General features: G+C 34.3%; 2 protein-coding genes across 3 annotated transcripts; both read left to right on the top strand.

Moving 5' to 3' along the window:
• The first annotated feature begins 291 nt into the window (after nt 1-291).
• Nucleotides 292-2,161, top strand: LOC135131987 (multiple inositol polyphosphate phosphatase 1). Its single transcript, XM_064059885.1, has 8 exons — nt 292-622; nt 671-805; nt 852-1,027; nt 1,072-1,197; nt 1,247-1,397; nt 1,452-1,665; nt 1,717-1,908; nt 1,956-2,161. The coding sequence occupies exons 1-8, from the start codon at nt 466-468 to the stop codon at nt 2,113-2,115; spliced, it is 1,311 nt and encodes a 436-aa protein (XP_063915955.1). The 5' UTR covers nt 292-465; the 3' UTR covers nt 2,116-2,161.
• An 86-nt stretch (nt 2,162-2,247) lies between these two features.
• Nucleotides 2,248-17,492, top strand: LOC135132162 (DIS3-like exonuclease 2). 2 transcript variants are annotated; one of them, XM_064060144.1, is made up of 5 exons: nt 2,248-3,066; nt 10,931-12,003; nt 12,055-12,191; nt 16,610-17,043; nt 17,093-17,492. In XM_064060144.1, the coding sequence occupies exons 1-5, from the start codon at nt 2,344-2,346 to the stop codon at nt 17,333-17,335; spliced, it is 2,610 nt and encodes an 869-aa protein (XP_063916214.1). In that variant the 5' UTR covers nt 2,248-2,343; the 3' UTR covers nt 17,336-17,492. The 2 variants fall into 2 exon arrangements, with proteins under 2 accessions (XP_063916214.1, XP_063916215.1); XM_064060145.1 differs by lacking the exon at nt 2,248-3,066 and adding an exon at nt 10,145-10,537.
• The last annotated feature ends 5,718 nt before the right edge of the window (nt 17,493-23,210 follow it).

The following is a 23,210-nucleotide window of genomic DNA, read 5'->3' as shown; positions in this document are numbered from 1 at the left end:
AGAAACTGAAAAATTGAGAAATTGTAAAATCCAAAAATTGAATAATAAATAGGAGTAAACTCAACAGTCCCCAAACTAAAATTTCGAAAAACTGAGAATTCGAAAGTTGAAACAGCAAGAAATTATGGCTGACATTGGCCTGAGTGCGTTCTGGTCTGTAGATCAAACAAGTTCTCAGACGACGAACTGTAATTTCGTGTGAAGTGAATTAAAGTGAAGGAAACAGTATAACAAATGTGTAATAATTACTGGCTGCATTATTTTGGAATGGAACCGTACACAAGTCATTACGTATGCGCTCGTCTGTACACCATCGAAAACATCGAACATGTGACAGCAGCTGTCATTTTTCTAGGTTATACAACGGAACTTTAACCTCAATTTTACCATAAAATGTACTTAAATCACTAATTCGCAGCAGTGATTTGCTAATCACAAGCGAAATCGGTGCCAAATTTTAGCGCGATGTCCCCCAATCGACCTTTTGTACCCTTTTTTGTGTTCTTCCTGTGTGTTTGTACCAGCTTCCAGTGCCCCAAAAACGAATACGAAAGCCACTTAGGAACCAAAACGGCGTACAGAACGGTGGCGAATTACAATTCCAGCGAAATAAAATACGACGGTATGAATATCAAGCGCGTAGGGCTCATTTTTAGTTAAAATTTCTTAGGTTGTCAAGCTGTCAAATTATGGGCTTTAATCAGACACGGGACCAGAAACCCTAGCCTCGCTCTCATTCAAAAGATGAGAACTAGACTTGCCGAGATCAAAGAATTAATCTTGGAGAATTTACCAGAAGGAACAGGTATATAAAAATTACAAAATAGCGTTTGTTTGCACTGGATTTGTAGATGAAATCAGCAACATAGATTTGGATTTATTCCGCTCCTGGACCCCTAAATTACGCGACAAAGATGAAAAAAAACTCACTCATGAGGGTGAAGAGGAAATGCTTTTTTTAGCGGAAAGGCTGCAAAATCGCTTTCCTAAACTAATGACCAACATTTACAGCAGCACTTTATATAAAGTAAGGACTTGATTTAGTTGTGTATTGAAGCTAATTTAATCCAGTTTAAATATACTCATTCACAAAGGACAAAGAAGAGTGCTGAAGCGTTTGCCGCTGGTCTGTTTGGCAGAGGTGCAGTGAGAGACATAGAGTTTCCAGAGCCAGTGAAGAAGGATCCAGTTTTAAGGGTAAATCAGATCATGAGAGAGTTTAAATCCATTTAAAACAGAAATTTAGTTTTATAAATTGTGTGAGAAGTGGACTAAAGAAGTGAAGAAGAATCCTGAGGCTCAAGCAGAAATGAAGAAGTTCCATAGTGGCGAGGAGGCGGCAAAAACGGTTAAGGCGGTCAATGAACGTTTGGGGCTTACAGATGAAATTGATTTGAGTAAGTGTCAATTTTTTTTTTTTTTTGAAAGTTGTTTTGTGTTTGTGGATTTAGGTGATGTTCACGCTATGTACATGACCTGTGCCTATGAAACTGCGTGGAATAAAAGAAAAAGGTCGCCTTGGTGCTCAGCCCTCAGTATGGATGATTTTAAGGTGGTGGAGTATGGTGAAGATTTGAAGTATTATTGGATAGATGGGTATGGGCATGAATTGACGTATGGACAAGCTTGTAAGGCGCTAAATGACTTGGTAGAGTTTTTCCAAAGGTGTTTACTAAAATTAAACATTGTCTGAAATATGTACATAATTGTTTTTAGTAATGAAACATTCCCCAAATCAACAATATACTTCACCCATTCCGGAACTCTATTGAAAATGTTGGCCCACATGGGTCTGTATAAACAAAAAAAGCATTTGATTGCTGATGACTTTCACCTAAATGGCAATAGGACTTGGAGGGTCAGCCAAATTGACTCTTTTGGAACAAATTTGGTGTTTGTTTTATTTGAGTAAGTGGATTTAGCTGTCATTAACTCGACTGATTAATTTTGTGCAGCTGTCAAGATGAACCAAAAATTCTAACTCTTCATCAAGAACACATAGTCCGGCTACCTAGTTGTGCAGACAGCGATTTATGCACTATGACGCAATTCATGGACTATTACGACACCGACAGCGAGTGTTTATTCGACCAAATGTGCGAAAATTCAACGTAACATTTTTATTTAGTTTTATTTCTTGAAATAAATTTCTTTGACCAAACCGAGTTTGAATTTCGCGCCACCCATCCACAAACGACAAGTGACACTTCCCCAAACATAACCCCACTTTTTCCGACAGTTGAAAAAAATGTGACGTTTAGCAATATTTCCAGGGAGGGTATTCTATGAATATTTCACAACATTTTTTTAAACATTCGTTCATCAATAAAAAAAATTAAAGAAATGGCAAATTCTCCGGGACCAAGTTCATCCAACACGGTAGAACCGCACGACTCAGTCGACGCCACCGAAGCGAAGAAAAAGAAGCGAACGAGACGTAAACCCAGAAGCAAAGCGAAAAAGGTGAACGAAGTCGCCGAGGACGACACGACCGCGGAGTGTTCGCCGTTCACCCCCAATTTCGTCATTCAAGCCGTGAAGGAGCGCCTGGGGGTTTCCTACAAAGCGCGCGACAAGTCCTTCGGACCCATCAACTTGAAGTCTTTCATCCACAATGGGGCTATTCCTTGCGTCTTTCAAACAGGAACTTCTGGTTGTGATTCTAGTCTAAGTATATTGAAGCGGATTGAGAATTTGACGGTGAATGGGTTCTGCGTGCCCGGGAGTAGTAAGTCTAGTCCGGCGAAGAAGGCGAGCGATAGGAGTCTGTCGAACCGGGCTGTGAAGAAAAAGAAGAAGAAGCAGGCGGTTTTTCCTAAGTATTTGACGGAGGAGGAGGTTGGGGTGGGGCTTGAAAAGGGAGAGCTGATGAAGGGGAGCATAAGGATTAATCCGAAGAATTTTAAGGAGTCGTATGTGGGGAACGAGGACACGACGAAGACGGATTATGTGATCGGGTCGGTTTTGGATAGAAATCGGGCGCTGGATGGCGATGAGGTGGTTTTGAGGTTGAAAACTGAGTCGGAAGGGAAGAAGCTCATGGAGGTTGTTTATATAACAAGAAGGGTGAGAGCAATTTTTTTCAGGTTTTTTTGTCCTCCAGGATTTCTGTCTCTCTGTCTGTCTGTCTGTCTGTCTGCCTGTCTGTCTGTCTGCCGTTCCTATTTTTTCGCGTTGACGTTGCCGTTGTGAGATAAATACGCCGCGAAGGTATCGGTAAAGTCTCGATTTTGCAATTAGGCTCCGCCTCTCGGTCTGACAACGAATGAAAAATTCATAAAAATTGAGCTTGGGATGGATATGGGTGGGGCTTAATTTTTGACTTGTTTTTTCCTTGATATACATAGTATTTTTTGAAGAGCACGATACTCGAAAACATTTTTTTAATTTCTCGTAGAGAAATAAAGATTTTGCAGTCAAGTTCCACCTTCTTGACTCACGACGAATACAAAAAATCATCACAATTGAGATAAGGTGGGTGGGCGGGGCTTATATTTTGCCTTGTATTTCTTAATATACGTAGCCATTTTAATATGGATTTTGCAATTACGGGGCGAAGGCTAATTGCAAAATCGATATTTCCTTATACAAATTTTCCATTTTAAACATGTTTTAAGTTTCATGTTCTGAAAAGAAGTTTACACACATTAAAACAAAAAGATAAAAAGTATGCCCGCCCACCCACCCTATCTCCATTGTGATGATTTTTTTTATTCGCCGTGAAACAAGGGGCGGAGCTTAACTGCAAAATAAAATATATATCCCGTCCTCCCACCCCATCTGAATTGTCATTATTTCTTTTATTCTTAGGAACTTAAAACACCTTTAAAATAGTATATTTTGGATTTATGAAAATGAACGAATGAAAACTTCATTACTACATATGCGGATCGGGGACTTAATCGTTGGCTTTAATTTTATCTTAATATACATAGTATATTTTGAACAATACGATACTTAAAAACATGTTTTTAATTTCCCGTAGAGAAATAAGGATTTTGTAGTTAAGCTCCGCCCCCTCGGCTCACGATGAATAAAAAAAATCATCACAATCGAGACAGGGCGGGTGGGCGGGGCTAATATTTTGTTCCGTCCCATAATTGCAAGATCCATATTTTCTTGCAAGTACCATTTTAACCATGTTTTAAGTTTTTTTTTTGTGAAAAGATGGCTATTTATATTAAAAACAAAAGGCAAAATATAAGCCCCGCCCACCCGCCCTGTCTCGATTGTGATGATTTTTTTTATTCATCGTGAGCCAAGGGGGCGGAGCTTAACTGCAAAATCCTTATTTCTCTACGAGAAATTAAAAACATGTTTTAGAGTATCGTGTTGTACAAAGAATATTATTATGTATATCCAGAAAAAAATAAAGTCCAAGATTAGTTCCCAGCCATACGCGTCCCGACCTCAGTTCTCATTCGTTGTCAGATCGAGGGGCGGGGTTTAATTAAAAGATTCATATTTGTCTGGAAGAATTTACTATTTATTAAGTTTCTTGTTCTGAAAGGGCGACTACGTATATTATGAAAAAAGGCAAAATATAATCCCGCCCACCCGCCCTATTTCAATTGTGATGATTTATTTGTAATCGTCGAGAGTCAAAGGAGCGGAATTTAATTGTAAAATCGTTATTAAAAATCGTAGTGGAAAAACCGAAAATTTAAAAAATCATAAAACTGAAAAATCAAAAACCTGAAAAATTGAAAAATCGAGAAATAAAAAAGTTGTGAAGTCAAAAATTGAAAAATTTAATGGAAAAATTGAAAAATTGTAAAACTGAAACATCGGAAAATTGGAAAATCGAAAAATGAAAAAATCGCGAAATTGAACACTTGCTGAATCAAAAAATTGAAAAATCGCAACGCTGAAATATCGAAAAACTTAAATAGCCAAAAATTGAGAAATCGAGAAATCGGAAATACAGAAAAACTGAATAAATGAAGAAAAATTGAATTGAAAATTTAAAAAATCTCAAAAGCGAAACATCGAAAAATTGAGAAATCGAAAAATCGTAGTCGAAAAATCGAAAATTTTTAAAAATCATAAAACTGAAAAATCAAAAACCTGAAAAATGGAAAACTCGATAAATCAACTCGAAGAATCGAAAAATCTAAAAATTTAAAAATTAAAAATCGAAAAATTGAAAAAGAGACATATCGAAGAACTGAAAAATCGAGAAATCCAAAAATCTAAAATTTTAAAAATTGAAAAATCAAAACATGAAAGAATTGAAAAATCGAAAAAGCAAGAAAATACAGATATTAAAAATCAAAATAACGAAAAATTGAGGAATTAAATATTGAAAAATCTCAACAGTGAAATCTCGAAAATTTGAAAAATCGAGGAAACATTTAAGAATCGAAAAATTGAAAAATCTTAAAACCGATACAATCGAAAATTGAGAAAGGGATAAATGAAAAATGGAGATACCAAAAAAGCGAAAAATCGTGGTTGAAAAGCGAAAATTTAAAAAAATCAAAACTGAAAAATCAAAAACCTGAAAAATTGAAAAATCGAGAAGTCGAGAAATCAAAACCTGAAAAATTGAAAGATTGAATGGAAAAATTGAAAACTTGTAAAACTGAAACATCGGAAAATTGGAAAATCGAAAATTGAAAAAATCGCGAAATTGAACATTTGCAAAATCAAAAAATTGAAAAATGGCAACACTGAAATATCGAAAAATTGAAAATCGACGAAAAAACTGAAAAAACCCAAAATTTAAATATCCAATAATTGAGAAAACGAGAAATCGGAAAGCGGAAAATTTGAAAACTTGAAAAATCCAAAACTGTAAAATCTAAAAATTGCGAAATCGAATAATTAAAAAATTGAGAAATCGAAAAATGGAAGAATTAAGTATTGGAGAATCCCAAAACTGAAATACAGAAAAACTGAATAATTGAAGAAAAATTGAATTGAAAAATTAAAATATCTCAAAACCGAAAAATTGAGAAATCGAAAAATCGAACATTTTTAAAAATCATAAAACTGAAAAATCAAAAACCTGAAAAATTGATAAACTGAAAAATGGAAAACTCGAGAAATCAACTCAGAGTCGAAAAATCTAAAAATTGAATTCGAAATAGCCCAAAATTGAAAAATTATAAATCGAAAAATTGAAAAATAGAAAATAATATCGAAGAAGTGAAAAATCGAGAAATCCAAAAATCTAAAATTTTAAAAATTGAAAAATTAAAACATGAAAGAATTGAAGAAATGAAAAATTGAAAAAATGGGAAATCGAAACAATAAAAACGAAAAACTGAAAAATCAAAATAACGAAAAATTGAGGAATTAAATATTGAAAAATCCCAACAGTGAAATATGTAAAATTCGAAAAATCGAGGAAAAATTTAAGAATCGAAAAATTGAAAAATCTTAAAACCGATACAATCGAAAATTGAGAAAGCGACAAATGAAAAATCGAGGATATCAAAAAGGTGAAAAATCGTGGCTGAAAAAGCGAAAATTAAAAAAAATCAAAACTGAAAAATCAAAAACCTGTAAAATTGAAAAATCAAAAACTTGAAAAATTGAAAAAACGAAAAATTTAAAAGTGGAAATATTAAATCGACAAATTGTAAAAAAAATTCAATTTTACTATTTAATCTTTCCATTTTTAAATTTTTCGATTTTTTAGTTTTTGAGAAATCGAAAAACCGAAAATTGAAAAAATCATAAAACTGAAAAATCAAAAACCTGAAAAATTGAAAAATCGAGAAGTCGAGAAATAAAAAAGTCGTGAAATTAAAAATTGAAAGATTGAATGGAAAAATTGAAAAATTGTAAAACTCAAAAATCGGAAAATTGAAAAATCGACGAAGAAACTGAAAAAACCCAAAACTTAAATATCCAAAAATTGAGAAATCGAGAAATCGGAAAGCGGAAAATTTGAAGACTTGAAAAATCCAAAAACTGAAAAATCTAAAAACTGCAAAATCGAAATATTAAAAAATTGAGAAGTCGGAAAATGGAAGAATTAAATATTGGAGAATCCCAAAACTGAAATACAGAAAAACTGAATAATTGAAGAACAATTGAATTGAAAAATTAAAATATCTCAAAACATCGAAAAATTCAGAAATTGAAAAATCGTAGTCGAAAAATGAAAAATTTTTAAAAATCATAAAACTGAAAAATTAAAAATCTGAAAAATGGAAAACTCGAGAAATCAACTCGAAGAGTCGAAAAATCTAAAAATTGAAAAATTAAGAATCGAAAAATTGAAAAATAGAAATATCGAAGAACTGAAAAATCGAGAAATCCAAAAATCTAAAATTTTAAAAATTGAAAGATTAAAACATGAAAGAATTGAAGAATTGAAAAATTGAAAAAATGGGAAAACGAAACAATAAAAACGAAAAACAGAAAAATCTAAAAATTGAAAAACCGAAAAAGCAAGAAAATACAGATACGAAAAATCAAAATAACGAAAAATTGAGGAATTAAATATGGAAAAATCTCAACAGTGAAATATCGAAAATTTGAAAAATCCAGGAAACATTTAAGAATCGAAAAATTGAAAAATCTTAAAACCGATACAATCGAAAATTGAGAAAGGGATAAATGAAAAATCGAGATACCAAAAAAGCAAAAAATCGTGGTTGAAAAAGCGAAAATTTAAAAAAAATCAGAACTGAAAAATCAAAAACCTGAAAAATTGAAAAATCGAGTAGTCGAAAAATAAAAAAGTCGTGAAATCAAAAATTGAAAAATTGAAAGATTGAATGGACAAATTGAAAAATTGTAAAACTGAAACATCGGAAAATTGGAAAATCGAAAAATGAAAAAATCGCGAAATGGAACACTTGCAGAATCAAAAAATTGAAAAATCGCAACACTGAAATATGTATCGAAAAATTGAAAATCGACGAAAAAACTGAAAAAACCCAAAACTTAAATATCCAAAATTTGAGAAATCGAGAAATCGGAAAGCGGAAAATTTGAAAACTTGAAAAATCCAAAAACTGAAAAATCTAAAAACTGCACAATCGAAATATTGAAAAATTGAGAAATCTAAAATTGGAGAATCCCAAAACTGAAATACAAAAAAACTGAATAATTGAAGAAAAATTGATTTGAAAAATTAAAATATCGAAAAATTGAGAAATCGAAAAATCGAAAATTTTTAAAAATCATAAAACTGAAAAATCAAAAACCTGAAAAATTGAAAAACTGAAAAATGGAAAAGACGAGAAATCAACTCGAAGAGTCGAAAAATCTAAAAATTGAAATCGAAATAGCCCAAACTTGAAAAATTAAAAATCGAAAAATTGAAAAATAGAAAATAATATCGAAGAACTGAAAAATTAAGAAATCCAAAAATCCAAAATTTTAAAAATTGAAAAATTAAAACATGAAAACTGAAAAATTGAAAAATTGAAAAAATAGGAAATCAAAACAATAAAAACGAAAAACTGAAACATATAAAAATTGAAAAATCGAAAAAGCAAGAAGATACAGATATCAAAAGTCAAAATAACGAAAAATTGAGGAATTAAATATTGAAAAATCTCAACAGTGAAATATCGAAAATTTGAAAAATCGAGGAAAAATTTAAGAATCGAAAAATTGAAAAATCTTAAAATCGATACAATCGAAAATTGAGAAAACGACAAATGAAAAATCGGGATACCAAAAAAGCGAAATATCGTGGTTGAAAAAGCGAAAATTTAAAAAAATCAAAACTGAAAAATCAAAAACCTGAAAAATTGAAAAATCGAGAAGTCGTGAAATCAAACATTGAAAAATTGAAAGATTGAATGGAAAAATTGAAAAATTGTAAAACTGAAATATCGGAAAATTGGAAAATCGAAAAATGAAAAAATCGCGAAATTGAACACTTGAAAAATCAAAAAATTTAAATTCGCCACACTGAAATATCCAAAAATTGAGAAATCGAGAAATCGGAAAATTTGAAAACTTGAAAAATCCAAAAACTGAAAAATCTAAAAACTGCAAAATCTAAAAATTAAAAAATTGAGAAATCGAAAAATGGAAGAATTAAAAGTATTGGAGAATCCAAAAACAAATACAGAAAAACTGAATAATTGAAGAAAAATTGAACTGAAAAATTAAAATATCTCAAAACATTGAAAAATTCAGAAATCGAAAAATCGTAGTCGAAAAATGGAAAATTTTTAAAAATCATAAAACTGAAAAATCAAAAACCTGAAAAATGGAAAACTCGACAAATCAACTCGAAGAGTCGAAAAATCTAAAAATTGAAAAATTAAGAATCGAAAAATTGAAAAATAGAAATATCGAAGAACTGAAAAATCGAGAAATCCAAAAATCTAAAATTTTAAAAATTGAAAAATTAAAACATGAAAGAATTGAAGATTTGAAAAATTGGAAATCGATATTTCCTTACACAAATTTGCCATTTTAAACATGTTTTAATTTTCATATTGGGAAAAGGAGTCTACACATATTAAAACAAAAAGGCAAAATGTAAACCCGCCCACCCGCCCTATCTCAACTATGATGATTTTTTTTATTCTTCGTGAACCAACCTTAACTGCAAAATACTTATTTCTTTACAAAAAATTAAAAACAATTTTTGAGTATCGTGTTGTTCAAAGAATACTAAGTATATTAAGAAAAAAAGGACAAAATATAAACCCCGCCCACCCACCCCATCTCAATTGTGATGATTTTTTTATTCTTAGCCCCTAGGTCTACCAACAATTACATTATTAAATCTTAATTAAACATTACATATTTAAATCAGGTCAGGAATGCGTAGGGCTTAATCTTTGGCTTTATTTTTTTCTTAATGTACATAGTATTCTCTGAACACGACACTCAAAAACATGTTTTTAAATTTTCGTAGAGAAATCACGATTTTGCAGTTAAGCTCCGCCCCATTGGCTCACGATGAATAAAAAAAATCACCACAATTGAGATAGGGCGGGTGGGCGGGGCTACCTTTTGCCTTGTTTTCTTATTATGTGTAGACTTCTTTCGGTAACAAAAAACTTAAAACATCAAAGTTACTATCAATGGTAACTTGGCAACGGAGTTTTGTTTGCAATATCGTTTCTCATTCTTATTTTACTTTTTTTATCGTTCAATATAATACTATATAAATTCCACTGTAGGGGTTAAATACGTTTCGGAGAAAGTCGTCACGATCCCTTTAATACGGTTTTTAAAGTTTCATTGTTTCTCCTGTTTATCAATTTTCGTTATCTTTTTCTAAACATTTCGTCTATTGTGAACTTTATTAAACGCAGTTCAGTGTAGTACAATGACGAATGTGCGGGCATTTTATCCAAAATATATCTCAAGACGAAGCGCAGAGTTTGGGTTAAAAACCGGAGAGTTCGTGAAGGGAATTCTTCGAGTAGACGTGAATTTTAATAATTTTGCTTTCGTCGAACACAAAGATCCCTCAAAACCTGACTACGTCATTGCTTCAGTGGTCGACAGAAACCGAGCTTTAGAAGGAGATGAAGTAGTATTATTTTTGAAATATAAAAGAGAAGATGAAAGATTAGTTACCCAGGTGATACATATAACAAAAAAGGTATTTGATTTTTTGTTTGGTAATAATCTTCCATATACTCAAAAGTTACACAAATTTTCGCTTTGTTTGTTGTATGTACAGGTTTTTTTTAAGTGATTGTTATCTGAGTGACATTGATAAAAACATGCAACGTGTTGCACTTCCAGTGCACACGATAATGACAATAATAATCATTTTTTTTTTTAAATTGTAATACTTGCTAAGAAAGACTAGTTTCCATTGCCACTCGACGGAATGACATAATTAGCCCCGCCCACCCACCCTGTCTCCTTTTCAGAGATTGATTTTATTCGAACTGTAGAAATGAATGATCTTATTCTGAATAGAAACAAAATTACATCTAACCTTCTGGATAGTTCATATGTAGTTACCTTGGACCTCTGCTGTCTTTAGGTCCATCCACGCACAGCCATTGGCTACCTCCAACCCCTCGACAAAAACAAAGAGTTCGCAGTGTTCACCCCACGCGACAAACGAATCCCCAAAATGAAAATCCCTAAAATAAGCTGGCCGAGCGGATTCCAGTCCGACCCGAAACTCTACAGCGACATCCTCTTCCTGGCGAAGATCTCCGACTGGAAAGAAGTCAAGTACGCCCTAGGCACCCTCGTCGAAAATCTAGGCATGAACGGCGACCTCAAAGTCGAATCCTTAGCCATCCTGCGGGAATTCTGCCTAGACCCGACACCTTTCCCCGACACCATGAAGCAATTCCTCCCGAAAACCTGTGATATCCCTGCGAAGGAATTCGAATACAGGGAAGATTTTCGCAAGGAGTGCGTTTTCACGATAGACCCTTTGACAGCGCGAGACCTCGACGACGCAGTGTCCTGCAAAGAACTCCCAAACGGGAATTTCGAAGTCGGTGTACATATCTCCGACGCGTCTTTTTTTCTCAAGGAGGATACGATGTTAGACGAGATGGTGAAGAGTAAAGCTACCACGATATACATGGTGGATAGTGTTTATCACATGCTTCCCGTGGAGTTGTGTCTGCACTGTTCGCTCCTCCCTGGTCAGGATAAATTGTCGTTTTCGGTGATCTGGGAGTTGAGTCCAGACGGCGAAATCGTCAATCAAAGAATCACGAGGAGTGTGATCAATTCGTGCGTGCAGCTGGCGTACGAGCATGCGCAGATGATGATCGACGAACCGGAGAAGAAGTTCGAGGAGGACGAACTCCCGAAGATTCATAACGGGTTCAAGGGGGAGGATCTGAGCAAGGTGGTGAATAGCTTGCAGAAGATCGCGGTTTGCTTGAGGGAGAAGAGAAGGCAGAACGGGTCGTTGAAGATCGACCAGGTGAAGATCGGGTTTTCGTTGGATCCGGCGACGGGGGAGCCGAAGGAGTTCTGGATTCACGAACAGAAGGCGGCAAATCGTTTGATCGAGGAGTTTATGTTGTTGGCGAATCAGAGCGTCGCTAGGTTTATCAATGACGAGCTGCCGGATTTGGCGTTCTTGAGGTGAGGTTTGAACGTCGAAAGGTTCGTTTTAAAGTATGGCGTCTGTCTTAGGTTGCACGAAGCGCCTAAACCGACCATGATGGTCGACCTTCAAAAGAATTTAGAGACCATTGGGATGCATATTGACATATCAAGTTCGGGGGGAATCCAGTCGTCGCTTAACAAATACGTCGGAGACGATTACTTAGGTACTTCGTACAATCGCACGCAAATGTTTTGAGCCTATGGGCGGATCATTTTTGCCTGTCGTCACCGAAGGAGGCGGTCTAAATCGTCCAAGGGCAGAATTTGTAGGTAGGCTCAAACTACAACGAAATTTACGTGTTGACCAAATTCTTACCCTAAATTAGTTTTAATTTTATAAATACCCTATCTAAAATGTTCAGAATATGATGAGTCTATACTTTTTGATTTACCATTCCATTAATATTTTTGGATTCGTTTATACATACAGGGTGACTATTGAAGAAATCAAGAATTGCAAAACTGAATACATAGAAATCTTGTCAATTAGTTAGAAAAAAAAAACCTGTCCTGCTCTAATAACATCGAGAATATGCTCAAAATCACACTAATATTAGGTCTAATTGTGCCGACCATACTTATAAAATTCACATTAAAGTAAGTCACGGACATTTTTTGAAGTGTATTACATTTCAAAAAGCAAAAAAAATGTTCAGTTTATAAACTTCATAATTTTGGTTTAAAGTTTATCAATCATATTTGACGCTTTATTTTATCCGTTCCATTTGTTATCCTTTACTGCGGTCTCTCTTGGGTCGAGGTGTAAGACCGGACCGAACGTTCTTCGACCGATAGGATAATTTATTACTTCCGACATCTTTTCGGTGACAAATTTAATCTTTGCATACTTCAGCGTAGTTAGTGAACTCGTTGTGACCACTGAAATATACAAAGAGTAAATTTTGAAATGGAACGAAAGTCGAAGAATACTTTCAAAGCCACGATCAAAATGTATTTGCTTATCTTCACCAAAAAATGCATGACGTCATCGTAAAATTTGATATGATGAGTCTATACCTGTGATTTATCATTGCAGTAATATTTTTTAGATTTACTTATACAGCCTGTCTCAAAAAAAGGTCACTTCGATTTTCGATTTTTCGTTTTTTCGACCAACAGTTTCATCGAATTAGATTTTTCAGTTTCCATTTTTCTATCAACTTTTCGATTTTATTACTTTCCAATTTTCTGATTTTTCAAGTTTGCGGTATTTTGAATTTTCGAGTTTTCAGTTTTTTCGTTTTTCGATTTTTTAATTTTTTGTTTTTTTGATTTTTCGATGTTTCGATTTTTTGATTTGCCATTCTTTCAATTTTCGATTTTTTGTCTTTCCATTTTTAGATTTTTGGATTTTTCTGTTCGTCAACTTTTAGACTTGGCAATTTTTTTGCATTTTTCGATTATATTTTACTTTCCGATTTTTTTGATTTTTGAATTCTCGATTTTTCAATTTTCCGGTTTTTTAATTCTTCTATTCTCGATTTTTCGATTTTCCATTAATCATTAAATTTTTCATTTTTCGGTTGTTTTATTTTTCGACCTTCGATTTTTCAACTTTCGATTATTCGATTTTCCATTTTCTGATTTTACGATTTTTCGATTTGCGATTTTTCGATTTTCGTTTTTCCGCTTTTGTGGTTTTTAGATTTTTCTGTTTGTTTCAGTTTTTATGGTTCTGCAATTTGTTTTATTTTTCCATTTTTCGATTATTTTACTTTCCGATAGTTTGATTTTTGAATTTTCGGTTTTTCCATTTTTCGATTTGGGATTTTTCAATTTTTCAGTTTTTTAATTTTTCATTTTTCGATTTTCGATTTTTCAGATTTGTGGATTTGTGTCCGTTTTTTCGATTTTTAGAATATTGATTAATCGAATTTTCGATTTTTGAGCATTTCGATTTTTCGATTATCATTTTTACGATTTTTCAAAATCTCGATATTCGAGTTTTCGATTTTCCATTTTTCAAATTTTCAATTTTTAATTTTGCTTTTTTCGATTGTTGCTTTTTAGAATTTTCTCTTCTTCAGCTTTTAGATTTCAATTTTGTTACTTTCCGATTTTCCATTTTCGATTTTATTTTTTTACGATCGTCGTTTTTTCGATTTTCATTTTTCCGATTTTTTGATTTTTCAATTTTTAGGCCTTGCAATTTTTTTTACTTTTCGCTTTTTCGAGTATTTGTTTCATCGAATTTTCGATTTTTCGAGTTTTCGATTTTCGATTTTTCGGTTTTTCCATTTTCCGATTTTCCATTTTTAGATATTTTTCGATTTTTTTTGATTTTTCGATTTTTCTGTTCATCAGTTTTGAGACTTTGCAATTTTTACTTTTCCACTTTTCTATTATTTTAGTTTTGGATTATTCGATTTTTGAATTTTGTTTTTTTTTCATTTTTCGATTTCCGATTTTTTAATTTTTCGATTTTTCGGTTTTTTAATTTGTCGATTCTCGATATTCCGATTTTCGATTTTTCGATTTTCCAATCTTCGAATTTTCAATTTCCAGTTTTCGATTTTCCACTTTTTGATTTTACGATTTTTCGATTTTTCTGTTCGTCAGTTTTTAGGCTTTGCAATTTGTTTACTTTTCGATTTTTCGATTATTTTACTTTCCAATTTTTTGATTTTTGAATTGTCGACTTTTAGAGTTTTCAATATTATGAATTTTCGAATTTTTGGTTTCCCTATTTTTCGATTTTTGATTTTTCTATTTTTCGGTTTTTTGATTTTTCAATTCTCGGTTTTTCAATCTTGCAAAGTTTCGATTTTTCAGATTTGTGAATTTACAGTTTTTCGATCGACCTACGTATTAGATTCATTGAATTTTCGATTTTCGGCTTTTCCATTTTTAGATTTTTGATTTTCCAGTTTTGTATTTTCAGATTTTCTGTTTTTCGCGTATCTGATTTATCAAATTTTCGATTTTTCGATATTTGATTTTCGAATTTTCGATTGTTCAGTTTTCCATTTTTCAGCTTTTAGACTTCAATTTTTTTACTTTTCGATTTTCCAAATTTTCGAGTTTCAATTATCAGATTTTTGATTTTTCGATTTTGTTTTTAAATCTTTGAATTTTTCGGTTTTGATTTTTCGAATTTTTGGTTTTTAATTTTTCCATTCTTCGGTTTTTAGACTTCAATTTTCTTTCTTTTAAATTTTTCGATATTCTATTTTCCGCTTTTCAGAATTTTCGATTTTCAGTTTTCAGACTTTCGATCATTAGAATTTTGGATTTTTCAGTTTTATGATTTTTCGATTTTTAGAAAATTTGAGTAGTCGAATTTTCGATTTTTCAATTCATTGATTTTTCCATGTTCAATTTTTTAATTTAATTTTGCGATTTTCAATTTGTCCATTATCGATTTTTATAATTTTCGGTTTTTCAATTTTTCTATTCTCAACTGTTAGACTTCAATTTTGTTACTTCCCGATTTTTTGGTTTTCGATTTTCCAATTTTCAGAATTTCCAAGTTTCTTTATTCAGATTTTCGATTTTCCACTTTTTCGATTTTAGATTTTTGGAATTTTTGTTTTTCCAATTTTTCGCTTTTTCGATTTTTCTGTTCGTTTCAGTTTTTAGGCTTTGCAATTTTTTCTACTTCATATATATTGATTATTTTAATTTCCGATTTTTTTTATTTTTGTTTTTGATTTTTTTAATTTTCAATATTACTTTTCGATTTTTTGGTTTTCCCGTTTTCAATTTTCGATTTTTCGATTTTTGGGGTTTGTGAATTTCCACTTTTCGATCGACCTAGGTATTTGATTCATTGAATTTTCGATTTTTAAATTAGCCATTTTATTTTTTTGATTTTTACGATTCGTATTTTTCGATTTTCTGTTTTTTGCATTTGTGAATTTCATTTTGTCAGATTTTTGATTTTGCGCATATTAATCAAATTTTCGAAAAAGTTACCATGCTTACAAAAACTTCAAAACATCCACAATATTTCAAAGCATTCAATTTTGCTATTCTTGATTTCTTCAATAAAATAAATTGACTCAGTCATTAACTTTTTTGAGACACCCTGTATAACCAAATCTAAAAAATATTAATGCAGTGATAAATCACAAGTATAAAAACTCATCATATTTTATACATTTAAGATAGGATTTATTCTGCAAAATTTTGAGGTGACGTCATAAATTTTTTAGAGGGGACACTCGACAATATCGTTTTTTATTTATTTATTTATTTATTATGAACATTTAAGAGTATTTTATTGGAAAAAGTGATGAAATTTTTTATACGGAACAATTGGTCGAAAGATGTTAGAAAGCAAAATAATTCCTGTCCGTACCATCGTTACTCACGAACGAAAGTGACCATTATTTTATGGGAACAACTACCTGCTAAATCTTCTCCGACAAATTTGAGAGAACTGGTGTGAGCCATAAATACTTCTTACCAAATGTAAATTTCGTTGTAGTTTGAGCCTACCTACAAATTCTGCCCTTGAAGGATTTGGACCGCCTTCTTCGGTGAGGGCAGGCAAAAATGATCCGCCCATAGGCTCAAAACATTTGCGTGCGATTGTACCAACACACAATTATCAATTATCAATTTTTGATTACTATTTTAGGCCAAGCTCGCATGATCGTGCTGAATCACCTCCTCGCTAAACCCATGAAACGCGCGCGCTACTTTTGCGCAGGTGCAGTGGAGGACGACGTCAGCTACACCCATTTCGCCCTCAGCATACCCATATACACCCATTTTACGTCACCCATTAGGCGTTACGCCGACATCATGGTCCACCGGCTCTTAGCAGCCGCGCTCCACTACCGCGACAAACCCACCTGGGAGCCTGAGGAAGTAGCACTGGTCGCCGAAACCTGTAACCGGCAAAAGTACCACGCGAAACGGGCTGGAGAAGCGAGTTCCGACCTCTACCTCGCTCACTACGTCGAAAGCAACCAACCCTACGTCCAGGATGCGGTCGTTGTAGACACGAAAGAGCGGTCCATCGATGTTATAGTCCTCAACACCGGCACCGTGCTCAGGATTTACACCAACGTGAGTTTCTAGAAAGTCCGCGATTCGTCATTTTCTCTCTTCGTTTTAGAATTTCGGCGAGAACGTGACGTGGAAGTCGGAGGAGATCCAAGTGCGGAAGGACCCCAAGGACGAGAACGCGAAGAAGATGTGGAGGATTTTGGTGCGGTTTCCCGAGACGGATTCCGAGCCGCAGGTTTCGATGGTTTTGGAGATTTTCACGTTGGTGAGGGTGGAGTTGGGGAGAAAACCGAAGAGTAACAAGTTGGAGGGGAAACTGCAGAGGCCCGTCGAGCAGCTGAGTCTTTTATGAGTATGGTGACTGCGACGCGATTGTTTTACTGGATGGAAACTTTTGTACTTAACGAAAGTGGATATGATTTTTTTATAGAAGCTGTAGATGGTTCAAATGTAAATATATAAATCTGTATATATTGTGTGGCCGAGGCATTACACCATTTGGAACGAAAGAGGGGTTGTTTTATTTCGGATTTCGGGTTCTTGCTTATGATGTCAAAAATAGTCGGTTTTTAATTTCGTGTAGAGAAATAATGATTTTGCAATTACGCTCCCCCCCCCCCCACTTGGCTCGCGATGAATAAAAAAGTCAGCACAATTGAGATAGAACGGGTGGGCGAGGCTCCATTTTGCGTTTTTGTTTTAATATGTGTAGACTTCTTTCGACAACAACATGATAAAACAACCGAAAGCCAAGTGTGTAGACGTGCGTTTTGTCGTTCCCTACGTTCGATTGCTTTTTGGTGAGTTCGTACCATATTATTTTTTGGAGTTTGATCCGGTTGTGAATTAAGTAGTCAACTAATCACATCCATTGGTAATTCGATTCCGATTTCCATGTTTTGGCGGTACCTATTCGTTATCGTTAATAGTTTTTGGTGAGCTGATTAGTTTTTAATAGCTGTCGACCCGGTTTTTGCCTGTTTGCAGCCTCGCTCACCGTTTAGCGTGGCGAGAGCTGTAACTGGTTTCCTTGAAGGGTTACCTACACTATATTTCGGAAAGATCGTCTTGGCAGCAAAGGGGGTGGTGTTTGCATATGCCTTTCAGACCTAATCGTTTCTAACTTTCGTATTACTCCTGTACCATTTGACGATTGTAAATACGATTTCGTTTTCGACTGACCAGTTGTTGACATATGATCTCGAGATTATGCAAAATGCAAAGTTGGCCACTTCCGGTCGTTCATTTATTTATGACTTGCAGCCAGGCAGCCACTTGGCCTCAGTTTTGTTTGCAGTTTCGTTTCTCATTCTTATTTTGCTTTCCTCTCACTAGTATTGCTGCACCAACCTAAGTTGAAATACGTGTTCTTGCAAATTGATGGTGGAAATTTAAATTAATTTTCGAAAAATAATAAAATCTGATCAATCATTTTTTTATTAACAACTGTACAAATAAAATTAACTTAACAATACTAGCCTATAAACAAAAATCACCAGTGATATTGCGCCCTCGTGTAAGGCAGGTACGTAGGCGCTTCGATGTGGTAAAATAGCGGATTTTCCATCATAATAATGGAAATTAGCCGTGGAGGAAGTCCGAGCTTTTTCAACAGAGCGTACAACTCGGCTGCCTTTTTTAGCTTATACCTTCTACATAACACCGGGCGCACTGCATTTCTACTTAATTCCAACAAACTCGAAATCCCGATGTTCTCCTTGATGTCTTCCAAACATACTTCCATGTCCTCCGTACATAACTCGGGTTTTTCGTACTTGATGATGTTTTTGTACGTATTGTGGAAGTTTTTGAAGAGGAGTGGCGGCAAGGTACAGTACCTCGTCAATGTATGAATACTATAAAAGTCCATGACACTAATATTCGTTAAACATTTTGCTTCCATCAAGTACGCGAGGTCGTTCGGAACGTTCCAAATCGCCTTAATAAAAAACGGAACTAGTTTCAACTCGCGTTTCCTCAAAGTGACGTTAGTTTTGATAATGTCGTGGACTAAGTCGCAGTCGCCGAACTGCAGGTAGATGAATTCGAAGTCGGAAAACTCCACGGTTTCGCCTTTTTGGCCAAGCACGTCCACCACACTTGTTATTTTTTCGAGACTGGAAGGTCTGAAATAATCGTGCGTGTTTATGACGAAGCTGAGAGGAGAGCGTTTCAAATAGTAGGATTTAATTAAGTACTCGACGAACTTCTTCGTGATCTCTCAGATCGTCGCAGCTTTTTAAAAGAATTATCAATTCGTCGTTCTCTAAATTCGCGTCCGCCCCGTACTCCAGGAGCAGAAGCACGGTTTCTTCCACCTTGTGGTAGACGGCTTCATGCAGAGGAGTAAAACCATTGATCTTCCGCGCGCTGATCTCAACGCGTTGGCGCAGGAGGAACTCGCACACATTGGGATTCTTGACCTATTATTGACAAAAATAGTCAAGGAATCTTGAAATTTTCGCAGTCTTACCTGTTTGTGCAGGGGAGTATTGTGGCTCCCATCCCTCCGATTTATGTCGGCCCCCTTTTTCACGAGTTGTCGTGCCGCTGCCACGGTTTTGGTCACGTGTAAAGAGGTTTCTCCCAAATAGTTCTTAACGTTGATTTTGACCGTGGGGTTTCTGAGGAGCCTGGTTAAGATTACTTCGCTAATTAAGGGCGTCTCGTTTTTGACCGCTTCGTGAAGAGGCGTGTCCCCGTGGTAATCCGGTAGATTGACGTCCACATTTGGGTGCAGAACTAACTTAGACATTAAATTGAGAGATATCTCTTTGTTTCGATGACGGGGGGCGGAGAGGAGTGGAGATTCGATGTTTTGATTCCGCACGTTGACGTCCACCGACGGGTGCTCGAGCTGCGCTTGCAGAAGATACACCCTGTAACATTGAGATAGTTTGGTTTTTGGTGGCGTAGCGAAGGAACTGTTTTTGAAGTTATTGGGTTATCTATAAAATATAAAAAGAAACGGATTGTAGTATTAAGCCCTGCCCCTCGATCTGACAACTAATGAAAAAAGGTGGGTCATAATCTTTGGCTTAATTTTTTTCTGAATATACACAGTGTCTAAGTATTCTTTGAACAAGACGATACTCAAAAACATGTTTTTAAGTTCTTGTAAAGAAATAAGTATTTTGCAGTTAAGCTCTGCCCTCTTGCTTCACGGTGAATAAAAAAAAAATCACAATTGAGATAGGGCGGGTGGGCGGGGCTTATGTTTTGGCTTTTGTCGTAATATACATAGTCGTCTTTTCAGAACAACAAACTTAAAACATGTTTAAAATGGTAAATTTGTATAAGGAAATATTGCTTTTGCAATTAGGCTCCACTCTATAATTACAAAATCCATAGTTCCTTGCAAAAATGTAAGAAAAGGTAGTTATGTTATATTAAAAAAAAAAGGCAAAATATAAGCCCTTGGCAAATGGAAACATATACGAGCACCTTTTGTTTTAAAACCATTTTTCGAGTAAAAAAAATGTAGGGAGAAGTTACTGGACGTAGGGCTTTTTTAAAATACCTCCTCTCTGGGATAAGTAGTAGATACACTTAGCTACTTATACGTGTTAAACAAAAGCTGTATTTTATATATTTTTTATTATTATTATAAATGTGTTTATGAGTTCTATTAATTAACAAAGCAAAATGTATATTAACAATATTAACCACAATAAATTTCTAGTAATCATGTGTATTGAATTCTGGATCTTGAATAGAGTAAAAATATCATAGTTCCCCAGTTCTAATTCGGTTGTATGATAGTACCGCATTGCGTAAAACTTCTTTAACAATAGATTACTTAATCGTTAGTTTTTGTTAAAAACTCTGCTAAGCAATATGTCATTAATTTTCCTCTGATATTTCTGTTAAAATTATTCGACGTATTTTGCATTAATTTGTGGTATATTTTGATTTTAATAAATACATTATGACTAAAAGAACTTGAAAAGAAAACATACAAGGGAGCCTTTTTTACGATATTTCTCAGCCATATTTTTTTAATTGATTGAACTGGTCTTGATATTTCCGTAAACAAATTATCGTTTTAAACATGTTTTAAGTTTCTTCTTGTGAAAAGATGACTACACGTATTAAGAAAAAAAGGCAAAATGTAAGCCTTTGTAGTAATGATACCTAATCTGTTTTTGAGACGAATTGCAACGTCGGCGGATAATGTAAACGACGCATACCTTCGCTGCATATTTATCTTACAATGACATATGGAATTTTGAAAATCAAATAAAGTTAGCAACGGTTTTAAGAATTTTGGAAAGCGTTGATTATTTTTCTGATTTAGTCCACAATCTATTATTATTATTATTATTATTATTATTAGCGATTGTTTCTTACCTTTCGTCTAAAATAGATCGATGCAAAGGGCTATCCTCGCCATTCAGAGTCTCTGTGAAATTTTTCAAATACGTAACTTCCTCGTCAAAGTATTTGGGATAAACCATATGCGATGTCATGCTGTCTTCTTGTCTTCTTCGTAAGGCAGAAAAAGTTTTCTGAAAACAATAACTCTTTAATAGATAAATCGTACACAAAGCTCACGTTCCGTAAAAGAAAATTAAAAAAAATGTTTACAGGTTTCATGTGTAGTATTCAAAAATAAAATTTTAAAATTTTAAGAAAACTACTCACCAGAATATCGATTTGAAGTTTTTGAAGAGGAGTGGCGGCAAGGTACAGTACCTCGCCAAGGTATGAATACTATAAAAGTCCATGACACTAATATTAGTTAAACATTTTGCTTCCATCAAGTACGTGAGGTCGTTCGCAACGTTCCAAATCGCCTTAATAAAAAACGGAACTAGTTTCAACTCGCGTTTCCTCAAAGTGATGTTAGTTTTGATAATGTCGTGGACCAAGTCGCAGTCGCCGAACTGCAGGTAGATGAATTCGAGGTCGGAAAAGTCCACGGTTTCGCCTTTTTGAACAAGCACGTCCACCACACTCGTTATTTCTTCAAGACTGGAAGGTCTGGAATAATCGTGCGTTTTTATGACGAAGCTCAGAAGAGAGCGTTCCAAATAGTAGGATTTCATTAAGTACTCGACGAACTTCTTCGTGATCTCTCAGATCGTCGCAGCTTTTTAAAAGAATGATCAATTCGTCGTTCTCTAAATTCGCGTCCGCCCCGTACTCCAGGAGCAGAAGCACGGTTTCTTCCACCTTGTGGTAGACGGCTTCAGGCAGAGGAGTAAAACCATTGAAGTTCCGCGCGTTGATCTCAGCGCCTCGGCGCAGGAGGAACTCGCACACATCGGTATTCTTGACCTATTATTGACAAATAGTCAAGGAATCTTCAAACTTCCGCAGTTTTACCTTTTTGTGTAGCGGAGTATTGTAGATGCCATCCCTCCGATTTATGTCGGCCCCCTTTTCCACGAGTTGTCGTGCGGCCGCCACGGTTTTGGCCACGTCTAAAGAGGTTTCTCCCAAATAGTTCTTAACGTTGATTTTGAGCGTGGGGTTTCTGAGGAGCGTGAAACCGTTTTCTGAAAACAACAACTCTTTAATAAATTAGTCGTACACAAAGCTCAAGTTTCGTAAAAGAAAATAAAAAAAAAAAAAAATGTTCACAGGTTTTATGTGGCGTGACAGTAAATAAAAAAAATAACAGATGGCCTGATGTAGTAATGAATATTTATTCAAAAATGAAATTTTAAAATCTTAAGAAAACTACTCACCAGAATATCGGCCATCACACAACGTGATGGCCGAGAACTGAAGGCACACACTGAATTTGTCTCCTAGTTTCACAACCCTTTTATACGAATTCGGAAATTGCCTATTTTATGAGGGGGGATTGTTTTGTAAATGTTTGTAGGTAGTCAAAGTACGGATTGCCGATTAAAGTGTCGTTAGAGGCTATTCGAAAACATTTATTTTCAAGATGCAGTGCTAAATTTTCTTCGGAACTATCCGTTAGTCATTAAAATGACATCGAGGAGATTAGGAAGATGTTTTCAAACTAATTGTTCTCTCCTCTTCGTTTTTTTTTTCAGTAATGTTCAGTTCGATTATTGAACAAAAAAGTATTACATATAATATCAGCTCTTCTTTACTTTTGTTTGAGACGCTTCTTCCGGAAAGCACCGGAAAATATTCGATCTCAGATACAATGAAATTTAATGAAAAAAATAAGATAAATAATTATTATATTAACATATCTTACAAAAAATATTGATCATAAAAATTGTATTTTGAGAACTTTGCTTTCT

This window comes from Zophobas morio, unplaced genomic scaffold (genome assembly GCF_036711695.1).
Source record: "Zophobas morio isolate AGI-343-1 ecotype UQ-CSIRO unplaced genomic scaffold, CSIRO_AGI_Zmor_V1 ptg000021l, whole genome shotgun sequence".
Classification (NCBI taxonomy): Eukaryota; Metazoa; Arthropoda; class Insecta; order Coleoptera; family Tenebrionidae; genus Zophobas; species Zophobas morio.
Note: the sequence above shows the minus strand (reverse complement) of the source record. Positions and strands in the feature narration are given on the sequence as shown.